The sequence below is a fragment of the Miscanthus floridulus genome, chromosome 3 (genome assembly GCF_019320115.1).
Source record: "Miscanthus floridulus cultivar M001 chromosome 3, ASM1932011v1, whole genome shotgun sequence".
In the NCBI taxonomy this organism is placed as follows: Eukaryota; Viridiplantae; Streptophyta; class Magnoliopsida; order Poales; family Poaceae; genus Miscanthus; species Miscanthus floridulus.
The window spans coordinates 3,115,391-3,126,729 of NC_089582.1; the positions used below are offsets into that span (position 1 = coordinate 3,115,391).

The 11,339-nt window shown below is 52.6% G+C and overlaps 2 protein-coding genes across 3 annotated transcripts; both read right to left on the bottom strand.

The window, feature by feature from the left end:
* Positions 1–4,531: 4,531 nt before the first annotated feature.
* Positions 4,532–6,176, bottom strand: LOC136544784 (gibberellin 20 oxidase 3-like). The gene is made up of 2 exons (XM_066536842.1): positions 5,326–6,176; positions 4,532–5,235 (listed from the first exon to the last, which is right to left on the bottom strand). Exons 1-2 carry the CDS (start codon positions 5,844–5,846, stop codon positions 4,593–4,595), a joined length of 1,164 nt encoding a protein of 387 aa, XP_066392939.1. The 5' UTR covers positions 5,847–6,176; the 3' UTR covers positions 4,532–4,592.
* A 2,489-nt stretch (positions 6,177–8,665) lies between these two features.
* LOC136544785 (2'-deoxymugineic-acid 2'-dioxygenase-like) lies at positions 8,666–10,930 on the bottom strand. Of its 2 annotated transcripts, XM_066536844.1 has the most exons (5): positions 10,629–10,930; positions 9,996–10,322; positions 9,645–9,898; positions 9,249–9,570; positions 8,666–9,151 (listed from the first exon to the last, which is right to left on the bottom strand). In XM_066536844.1, the coding sequence occupies exons 2-5, from the start codon at positions 10,176–10,178 to the stop codon at positions 8,909–8,911; spliced, it is 1,002 nt and encodes a 333-aa protein (XP_066392941.1). In that variant the 5' UTR covers positions 10,179–10,322; positions 10,629–10,930; the 3' UTR covers positions 8,666–8,908. The 2 variants fall into 2 exon arrangements, with proteins under 2 accessions (XP_066392941.1, XP_066392940.1); XM_066536843.1 differs by lacking the exon at positions 10,629–10,930 and having other exon boundaries at positions 9,996–10,444.
* Between the last annotated feature and the right edge of the window lie 409 nt (positions 10,931–11,339).

The window sequence follows — 11,339 nt, forward strand, 5'->3', positions numbered from 1 at the left end:
AGGTACGTAAAATAAACTTTCCTTATCGATGGGATGGGTAGTACGTGTGTCGTGTCGGCCGACACGTCCAGAGCCGAGTCGGACAGTCACGATCACGAGCGCGGCCAAGACCCCACGAACCGCCTCGCTGGCCTCTGCATGCAGGGCTATATAACTCGACCGCCAGCTCCTGTCTCGTAACAACCCGACCGATCAGGTCAGATCAGATCAGAGATTCTTTTGGCGCGCGCGCGCGCACGTGTATATATACGACCGAACGAACGCGCCGCCCCTCCAACGAAGTCTCACCTCACGGCGGCGGAGGAACCAGCTAGGTCTCGCCGGCGATGTGCGGCGCTCCTGTTTTCCCCGCGGTCCCGACGCGCTTCGTCTACAGGCCGCAGGCGGCGGCGGCGGCGGATGTTACTGACGTCGGCTCGCCACCGCCTTTCACTTCCACGCCGTCGGGCTGGTTCTCGTCGCTGGAGACGGGCGCGCCGCCGCACGACACGCTGGCCGAGACGTACGCGGCGCTGCTGTCGCCGCAGCAGCAGTTGATGGCGGAAGCAGCGCGGGGGCTCCTGGCGGCGGCGGCGCAGCAGATGGCGCGATCGAACCGCAGGTCTCGCCCAAGGTGGCGAGTGGCGACGCGCGGCGCCACCGTTCCTCCCGCGATCAAGATGCGCTTCGTCGTCCCAAACACGATGCCAGCGGCGGACATCATGGACGCCGGATCCTCGGCGCCCTCCACGCCCTCGCACTGCTCGTCCTCGTTGGAGACCACACCCTCGCCGCGCGGGCCGCTCCCGCCGTCCTTGCCGGACTCTGCCGCGGCGTGCGCGTCCCATCACCCCCTGACGCCGGGCGCGGCGTGGGGGCTGCCGACGAAGCCGCCGCTGCCGTTCCCGCCGGCGCCGGCGCCGCGCGTGGAGGTGCGGCAGGTGTGGGCGCACAACTTCGACCAGGAAGCCAAGCTCATCGAGTCGCTCCTGCCCAAGTTCCGGTACGTGGCCGTGGACACGGAGTTCCCGGGGACGGTGTACCGGCCAGCGGGTCCGGCGTACACGCTGAAGCCGGAGGAGCGATACAAGCTGCTGAGGTCCACCGTGGACGCGCTGGACCCGATCCAGCTCGGCCTCACCCTGTTCGACGCGGGGTGCCGCCTCCCTTCCCTCGGCCTCGGCGACGGCGCCGGCGGCGCCACGGCCACGCGGTACTTGTGGGAGTTCAACTTCCGCGAGTTCGACGTGCGGCGGCACCGCCACGCGCCGGAGTCCATCGCAGCGCTGCGGGCCAGGGGCATCGACCTCGACCGGACGCGGCGGCACGGCGTGGACGCGGCGGCGGCGTTCGGCCCGCGGCTGCGCAAGTGGGCTCGCGCGGGCCTCGGGCGCGCCAGCGTCGTCACGGCCAGCGGCGGCTACGACCTCGCGTACCTGGTGAAGATGATGTTCGGGCCCGGGTTTCGGATGCCTGCGTCGGCGGCGGAGTTCGAGGTCGTCGCCGGGGCGGCGTTCCTCCGCCGTCGGAGGGTGTTCGACGTCAGGGAGATGGCGAGGCTCTGCCTGAGCGACGACCTCCGCCGTGGGCTGGACAGCGTCGCCGCGATGCTCAACATGGCGCGGGCCGCCGGCGAGGCGCACCAGGCCGGCTATGACAGTCTGCTCACTTGCTACACGTTCATGAAACTGAGAGAGATATGCTTCGACGACGATGCCAAGCTGACGAGCGTCGACGGGATCCTCGCCGAGATCACGGCGTTCTAGCTAGTTACTGCCTTGCACGTAAATACGGAGTGAACTTTACATGTAAAGCAGCAGTATTTCGGGTTGGAGTACATAGGATTTGATTAGGGTTTAGGAATTAGGATGCATATGCATAGTAAAACATTTTCATTATTTGTTATTTTGTTGCGTAGTTTGATGCTTATAATAATGCAATGTGCAAGTCATGTTACAAAATTTGTCATTTAAAAAAAATCAGAAGGACTAGGGTTCGGACGTCCGGCCGCATGACTCGTCCGAACGCTGCTCCCACACCTGCGCCACCTGTGCCCGCATCGCATTCCACGCCCCCATGCCCCGCATCCCATCCCACGCCAGCACCTGCGTCCGAACCCAGCACCTTCTAAATGCAGCACCCGAGACGATCCCCACTCCAACGCCAACGCCAATGCCAATGCTGAAGCGAGATGGAGGGGAGGGAAGGGAAGGGTGGGGAGCGAGAGGAGAGGAGAGGGCGAGGCGTGTTGCGCGAGGTAGGAGCCGAAGCCCTACGGCAAGCCGCTGTCCGTTGGCCATCGGCGCCATTGCAAAATTTGCAGCATGTGCAACACTCGATCTACTTTAAAAATATTCAGATAAAATATTTGCAACATACGTCTAAAACAGATGAAACTCTTGAAATATGCGATTGAAACATGCACGTATAGCTATTTGCAACATGTGCAACACCAAGATTTACTTTTAAAACATCAAGATAAAACATTGGAAACATAAGTGTGAAACAACTGAAACACTTGAAACATAGGCTTGCAACATACGTATTTTGTCATTGCAATATTCAGATCTAGTTTTGCAACATCCAGATAGAACACTTTAAACAAAAAGTCAAAACGCCTGAAACACTTGAAACACAGTGTTCGCCACGCACCACGACCTGCCTGGTGGGAAACTGCGGTATAGATCGGCGAGGAGGACAGGGAGCGGATGGAGGCCGCCCTGGCGAAGGTGCTGTAGTGACAACGACAAGGCCCATTTGCGACCTTAGATTCCTTTCCTCTTCCTCCTCTGTTACATCGGCTGGGCACTTCAGAAAAGTAGGTAACGGGGTGGGGGAACAGGCATCGAGAAGGGGCACTGTGAGCTTCCTCATCTCCGCCTTGCCAGGCATGCCGACTCCATCCGAGCTGCAACCTTGGATTCCTCTCGTCCTCCCCCTCTGCTGCATCTGTTAGGCACTTGGAGAAGAAAGGCTGCCACCACACTTGGGGAGGGAGAGCACAGAGAGGCAGGAGAGAGATAAGAGCAAAACAGGTGGGGTGAGTAGGAAGAGAAGGACATGTTATTTAATTCAGCGAGGACCCGTCTCTAGATATTTCCGTGTTTCACCCTATGTGTCCGGACATAAGCTGCGTCCGAACGCCCTAGCTAAAACATTATCGAAAAAATATTGGTCTTGTGAAAACTGGTATAAAACTTCAGGGCTTCATCCTAAAAAGAATCTACAATATTCTTCTGAAAAGTCCTAGAGAGATATTTTCTAAAAATAATGTCGGTTAAGTAAGAGGCATCAAAATGTATATGCTGCAAACAAACTTGGAATGCCATATAAAAATAAATCTAGTTAAATTGAAAGTCTTAAACCTGATTTACTAAAGAGATAGACTTTAGATTGGTTTGTTTTAGAGATGTTGGAAACCTAAATAATGTGACAATCTGTATCAATAAGGCACCAAAATAAATTACCCAATCCATCAGTATTTACATGGAGGAAAATTATACCACATCAAATTTGTTAATTTAAAATGACTTTTCGAGTTATCAAAACTTTGGTGGTTTTCGGGCTACTATATTACATATTCAGCTAAGAACCCATATGAGTCAGTTCGCTATATATAGAAGAAAAATAGCAAAGACTGCACCATCTCTTATTTTCTTCTTCGTTTATCTATTGCCACCAAGCTATTAGCCTTGTTAAATGCTTGCATCCAGGATCCTACATGAATTTACATGAATCAATTCACTTTTTTGATAGGAAAAACATAACAAACACGAAAACTTCCCACATTCTAAAGGGGGCCTAACATGCAAACAACAAAATCCCAACCTAATCCCCACCATAACCACCAAAAAAACACGATCCCTACAATCTTGCCAAAGAAAGAGAAGGGGTTAATTTCGATGGAGTTGGAGTGACGAGTGAAGATTGAGGTTTGAAACAAAAATTCAGGACTAGAAGAGGTAAGAAAACATCCGAATATTATATAGTAGTACTCCCTCTATCAGTAAGCAAATCAACTTCTAGAGTTGTCCTATGTCAAACTTTTATGAAAATTAACCAATTTTATAAGACAAAATACTAACATGTATAGCATTAAACGAGTACACTATGAAAATATATTTTTATGATATATCTAATGATACTAATTTTGTGTCTTAAATATTAATGTTATTTTCTATAAATTTAGTCAAACTTAAAAAAAATGACTTAGTACAACTCTAGAAGTTGATTTATAAGCCTTCATATCCATTTTGCAATTGTACCTACAGTATATAGAAGTATGTTTAGCAGGAACATAGGAAAGCAGGCATGCATGAAATCAATCCATCAGGGTCATTTAGACGATCTTTTCATCTCGGACCACACGCAAATTAGCACGTTGTCACGGTGATGAGCTACACTCACGCTGTGCCATCACATGACCAACATTGGCATGCACGCATTCTACACCAACGATTGGCTAATATCATCGCCATAGCACACCCATGAAAGATTAGCTAAAACTGCAAAGCTTATAGACCACCATTGATCGTCGTCCTTACTGCACCATTTACACAAACACTCAATTTATTTATGCGCCTGCCTACGGCTAGAGATGAAGAATCGGTCGATCACTTGCCCTCCTGTCCGGCATGGCCATCGTCGCCGCGGCCTCCGGTGGCGATCCACGACACGAAGGCGTCCATGGTGCTCGCGTCCGACCGGTAGTGCTTCTGCGTGAACTCGAGGAAATCGCGCCACGTGAAGTCCGGGAACGCGCTCGGGCGGTGGCCCTTCTCCTCCTGGAGCTGGAGGAGCGCGTCCGGCGGGCGGACGACGCGGTCCAGCGGCGGGTTGAGGAAGAAGGCGAGCGACCTGCGGGCGCGGTCACCGCTCACCACGGCGCGGTGGAGGCAGCTGGCGTGGCGCCCGTCGGTGAGCGCGGCGAAGGTGTCCCCGATGTTGACCACGAACGCGTCCGCGCGGGGCCGCACCGCGCGCCACGCCCCGTTCCCGCCGGCGGGGCGCACCTGCAGCCCGCCCACGTCGTCCTGGTGCAGCAGCGTGAGCGACGTCGGGTCCCGGTGCGGGCCCGTCCCCAGCGTCAGGTGCGGCTGCCGGCACGCCGGGTAGTGGTTCAGCCGCATGATGGAGTCGCCGCAATCGAAGAACCCGCGCAGCGCGCCGCGGCGCAGGCCCAGCGCTGCCGCCAGCACCTCCGTCACGTCCAGCGCCAGCCGCGCCATCTCGTCGCAGTACTCCTGGTACACCTCCCTGCATGCATGTGTTTCGATTCGTGCGCCATTGTAACAAGTACGTACACTATGGCTATATATGCAGGGGTTTTGACACGATTGTAAGTACCCCATGTGGCGGTAGTCCTCGCCGAGGACGTCGACGAAGTAGTCGACAACGGCGGCGGTGCGCTCGGTCCCGGCGCCAGCGCCGGCGGGGCAGTTGAAGGAGAGCGTCTCCTTCCACGGCAGGCAGCAGCGGAAGCGGCCTGTGAAGCTGCTGGCGTAGCCGTGGGACTCCCCGGGGCGTCGCTGCGCGCGCTGCTTGTCGGCGAGCGGGCGCGCGTAGAAGGCGTCGAGGCAGCGGTAGGCATCGGCGAGCAGCGCGGCGCGAACGCCGTGGTTCACCACCTGGAAGAAGCCGTGGCGCTCGCACGCCTCCGCCACGCCGCGCGGGAGCTCGTCCAGGCCTGCGTCCCCGCGGCGGAGGAACCGGCCCAGGTCGACCACGGGGATGGCGATCTCCTCCACGCCGCCGACGCCGCCGCCCGACGGCGCCCGATCCTCGGCGGGCCACACGAACTGCGCCGGGATGCGCTCCTCCCGGCTCAGCACCTCCGCGTCGAACACCACGCCCGCCGCCGCCGCCATGCCGGGAAATCCGATCGCTTGCTGCGTGCGTGCGTGCGTGCAAGGAAGCCGGCGGCTTTATCCCCGCATTGCAACCATCAAACAGGCTGCACTGGCGCCTCGTCGGCGACGGCCGGTGCGGCCATATATAGCGGCGACGTCACGTGTCAGAGCGGGGGGCGGTCACTAGCTTGTTTTGGAACGGGTTAAAAAAATGGTGCTGTCAGCTAATTACGGGCGCCAGATCACTGTAATCTGCAACTCCAGCGTGTTTCGGATAAACACTGCATTAATCGTACGTGTTCATCATGCCGTTATCTCGATCGTCAGTTTTTTCTTTTTTTCTTTTTGAATTCCAGGGACACCGGAGCCCCTGCTGTCAGCCATATGCATGACGCAAGATTTTTTAACAGTATATATGTCGTTTGAATTTGAATTTGAATTTGAATTTGAATTTGAAGAACTGGTGCCTGGTGGGTGAGTGTGAGCCTGGTCTACGTGTCTATACTCATGCTGGATTCTGGATTCTTAAAGTAGTATTTACTTACTGTGTGTATGAAATATATGGAGAGCTAGATTTAATTTCACGTGATCAAATCAAATCAAAAGGAGAAAGATTGGATTGAACAGATTTATTTTTTGAGCAAATATTGGATTAGATAGATTTTTTTTTTGAGGAAATTGGATTGGATAGATGACCACCACGTGGACGGAATTGGGTGCCCCGACTTGTTGGGCCAGGATGTGAAGGCCCATCGAGTGTCTTCATGCACGCTGTTGGTTCGGAAAAAAAAAGGCATTTTGAGCTCCAATAGCTTTGCTCGAAGCCTCGAAGTCTGATTGTTCTTCAGCAATTAGAAAATCGGATGGTTGATCTTTTCCTCCAGTTTTTGAAACTGGTTGAATTTGCATTTAGGCGGTTTTGTGCTACATGGACCCATATCAATTGTTCTATGTGACATTGTGACACCATGTCGGTCGCGAGGGGGCTAAATTGGACTACATTGATAGTTCAGTGGTGTCAAATAGACTTTATAAACTGTTATGGAATGATTTTTTTAAAAAAAATATCTCACTATTTTTTCAAGAAAATCTATGCAATTTAAAATAATAAAATTTGATTTTATCTTAGAAGTTTTGTTTTAGCTCGGAAACATATGAATCTAGTTTTATATTTTTAAAAAAAAAAATCATGCTATATCTTCTGTTGCCTAGCTTGAAATTATACTAGTTTTTTATAGCCTTTTTTGTGTTTATTTGCTTGTAGATGCTCTATATAGTCTTGTTTCTGGAAAAAAAAATTGTTTATATGCTCTATCATATAGCATCTAATAGCAATCTCTTTATTCTAATATCAAAATCAGGAATATTTCTTTCGTCCATTTGCACCCAATCTAAGGGTGACAAAGTCTAACGGTGAGCCCTGACATGGGTCTCTTCTAGGTGTGGTGTGATGTCATGCGAACCAGGCAACAAAGGTCGGTTGTGTTTGTTGCTTAGTGAGAGCCATTCCTTTTAGGATCAATAAGCTAGCATGAGTTTGTAAGACGTTGGGTTTCTAGAGTCTTGGTGCCAAACTAAGTTCAAGTTACAGGCTTACTTCACTAATTTTAGAACACTATTTCAAATATATGCAAATAAATAGTACTACCCAATAATGATGTGTAATCCCTAAAAACAATTAAGTTTAGACCATGATTACTGGACATGAGCATGCTAGGGGTTGTAGTATATTGTTGCAATGCATAGGCATATTTGTTTGTAAACATCAAAAGGAGACCATATAAGATTCAAATAATTCTCAGGTAGGCAACATAAGATAGAGCATTTTTTTTAAAAAAAAAACAACTCGAACTACTTTTCTATATTTTTCAAGCTAAAAAAGATTTTAGGATTTTTAATTACATAACGTTTCAAGAAAAAAAACATTTGAATATTTTAAAACTATTTTATTGTCATTTGACCATCTTGAACTATCAACGTAATCTGATTTACCCCTTTAGCTGGCGTTGAACCATATAGGATAAAATCATTGCTGAAGCCAACTAGGATATAAATTATAAATCAACCGGTTCAAAAGTTGGGAAGTCAAGCAAGCAGCTTTCCGATTAAAGGAAGATAATAGAACTTTAAATAGAGTTGGAGGAGCTCAAAAGGTGGTGTTTGGACTTAAAGAAAAAAACCTTTTGTAGCGTTGTTGTTGGAGACTTGATCAAAAGCTTTACTCCCTCTGTCCTTGTTTAACTGTCGGCTATGGACTATGTACCGGATTTTTAGAAAATAACAGCAACACTTGTATATCTAAATAAATTTATTATGAAAATAGATTGAACGATCTATCCAATGATACTAATTATTACCATAAATATTATTATTTATATATATATTGGGTCAAAGTTGAGTATGTTTGACTTCTTAAAAGTGAGAGCGACACTTAAAAGAGGGACGGAGAGAGTACTAAACACACATATGAGAACAGTTTATGAAGGCAAAACCAAACCAAATTAATAAAATCAAAGGTATTTTTGTCCAAAAACTGAAACAATATGCTGCCCAAAAAGTGAGGAACTAAGGAAAAAACTTTGATTTTGCTTTCATATTGGCTCCTCACTTTTTTAAAAGCCCAAATGCTGCCCAATAGTTCTATCGGGCCCAAGCTCAGGCTTTACTCAAAGCTGCAGTTGACTTTGACCTCCTGCACCCGTGGGCCCCCGCCTGGGCTTGGTTTGCTTGGCCGGCTGTGTATGTTTGACACTGACAACGATGGAAATACGAATTTTCGTCGAAAATCAAACGAGAGGGCAACCTTATTTCCGTTTCATTCATTCACAGTTTGCATATCATCATCAACACAAAGCAATTTGTTATTATTATTTCAAGAAAACACACACATGCACAAATGAATTCGTGGGCCCATGCATTTTTCTTGGCACTTTGGCAGCCAAGCCGACACCAGCAGCAGGCAGCTCTCTGGTGACTGGTGTGTGTGTGTGTGTGTGGGCAGGCTACAGAGCACGGCATGGGCACAGACCACAGACGACGCTGCCAAAGTGCCAAAGCAGGTGACGGCGGCGACTGCATCGTCAGATCTTGAAGGCCTTCTCGACGCTCTCCCTGCGCGCGCCGACGGTCTTGTACACCCTCATGAACTCCCGGAACGTGACGGCGCGGTACCCCGCGCCGCCGCCCCCGGCAGCGAGCTCCGCGGCGGGGGCGACGAGGCAGTCGTCGGTGGGCATGATGAACGTCGCCACCGACGTGCGCGGCACCGCCGCGTTGGCCGCCGCGCGGTGCTCCACGCTCTTCAGCAGCCCGTTCGTCGCGATCTGCACGCACGCATGCGCCACCATCGTCATCAAACAACTCAATCAATCGCCTCTCGCCACGTCTCTCAACAAGAGAAAAATAAATCAGCTGGTGGACCTCGAGCTGGTGGCCGAAGTTGACGACGAAGGCGCCGGGCACGGGCTGGACGCGGATCCAGTCGCCGCGGTAGGAGACCTGGAGGCCGGCGACGCTCCCCTGAAGGAGGAGCGTGATGAGGTTGCGGTCGCAGTGCGGCGGCAGGCCCAGCGTGCGCGCCGGGTCCGGGCACGGCGGGTAGTGGTTGACGTTCACGACCACGTCGCCGGCGCTGAGGTCCCCCTCGAAGTAGTCCGGGCGGAGCCCCACGCCCTCGCACAGCAGCCGCAGCAGCTCCATGCCCAGCGCCCGCGTCGGCGCGATGAACCTCTCCATCGCCTCCCTGCACGGCCGCAAGACGGTCAGGACTGATTACATTCTATAGAAGTCAGTCACCTCGCCTGATCTGATGACTACCTGAGGCCGTCGGGCTTGTCTGGCCAGGCGTTCTTGGCGTCGGCGGCGACGGGGAAGCCGCAGGCGAGGCGGAGGCAGTCACGCCAGTAGCGCTCGCCGCCGGTGCCGTAGGTGGTGCTGGTGAAGAGGCGGTTGGGCTTGTCCGTGTCCTCGGAGTAGAAGGCCGCCTTGTCCTCCGCGGGAAGGCGGAAGAACTCCTCGCAGCACGCCTCCATGTCCCGCACCGCCTGCTCCGGCACGCCGTGGTTCACCACCTGCATTATTAGACTAGCGGTGAGATGCATGAGAGGAGACGACCCAAGGTGGAGGAGTTGGAGGAAAGAAGGAGGACACACGGTCACACGGAGGTACCTGGAAGAAGCCTAGCTCCTTGCCAGCTTCAAGAACGGCTCGCCGGACCTCGTCGCGGGGGGCGGAGAGGTCGATGACGGGGAGCGCGACGGCGGCGGACGATGGCGGCGGGCGCTGCTCGGCCGGGAAGACGAAGCTGTCCGGGAGCGTCTCGTGGGATGCGGCGGACAGCAGGTTCTCCATCGCCGCCGGTGATGCCCGTTCGGCTCGACTTGTGTCGCCTCTTTCTGCTTATTCTTGCGCCAGAAATCAGTGGACGGATAGCCGGATAGGGGAGCAACGCCAGCGAGATCGGGGGAGGAAAGTCAAGAGAAGGCAACACTGCAGCTGAGCAGCTCGAGCCACGAGGTGCACGAGAAACAAGAAGGGCCGATTCGGCCACACACTTGAGCAACTTTTTAGCGATGGGACAATATTTTTCTACAAGGAGAGGGGTTGTTTTATTTACTAAATTTTAGTCCATACTCTATCATGTTCGGTTGGGACTGAAACGATCATGAATTATTACTACTGACTGATTTAGTGTCAGAAAAAAATATTATTTTGTTTAAAATTTTATGATCGTTTACGACGAAGCGACAGGCTGCTTGCCGTCCACCTACAACGATACATCACGAAAACAATAGGCCTTACCGCGGTCGCCGACTCGCGATCCCTTCCGCCGGGCGCCGGCCGGCCAGCTCACGCGCCGCAAGCTCCTGCCCCCTCCGCGACCGCTTACGCACATATATGGCTCCTCCTCGGCGGCGGACACCCCACTCCTCGCAGCCGTTGTGTGCGAAGGCGAACGCAGCTCCCACGTCGACGGCTGTTAGGCATCACTCATCCGGATGCGATGGCCACACTAATAGCCGCTGCCGGCGCCTGATCCGGACGCCTAGCTCGAGGATAGACCACGCTTCTCCTGCAGCGGCCCAGAAGTCGCACGAATCGGCAACGAGGCCGCGCCGACTGCGGTGGCCATGGCCGCGGGGACCAACCGGGGAGATACGACGAGGCCACATCCCAGATGCTCGAGAACGGTCGAGTACCAACAACGAGCCTCCGCCACTGACACCCGAGTGGTGACAGCCTCCAGTTTCACCTGCACCAAGCAAGCAACAGACATGCCGCAAGCCTGGTACATGTGAGACAGCGATGGCGTAGACGGCTCCCCATTGCATCCATCCATGTCGCCTGCAGCACCATGGACGTCCACAGGGCCTAGATAAATGTGGATTGTTGCATTGCATCCTATGGATTGGTCCAGGCCTCCAGGGAAGGGAGCGGACTGCACACTCGCACTGCTGCTAAACAATGCCTGGACATCGTGTGTTCGACTGATTGTCCGTTACAAGTGCAGAT

Bases quoted from the DNA above. Each gene is read 5' to 3' on its own strand.
- LOC136544784 (XM_066536842.1), bottom strand. From the start codon at position 5,846: ATGGCGGCGGCGGCGGGCGTGGTGTTCGACGCGGAGGTGCTGAGCCGG. The intron at 5,236-5,325 runs GTACTTACAATC...ACATGCATGCAG, and splicing joins GAGGACTACCGCCACATGGG to GGAGGTGTACCAGGAGTACT.
- LOC136544785 (XM_066536844.1), bottom strand. From the start codon at position 10,178: ATGGAGAACCTGCTGTCCGCCGCATCCCACGAGACGCTCCCGGACAGC. The intron at 9,571-9,644 runs GTAGTCATCAGA...GCGGCCGTGCAG, and splicing joins GACAAGCCCGACGGCCTCAG to GGAGGCGATGGAGAGGTTCA. The intron at 9,152-9,248 runs GTCCACCAGCTG...GCGTGCGTGCAG, and splicing joins ACTTCGGCCACCAGCTCGAG to ATCGCGACGAACGGGCTGCT.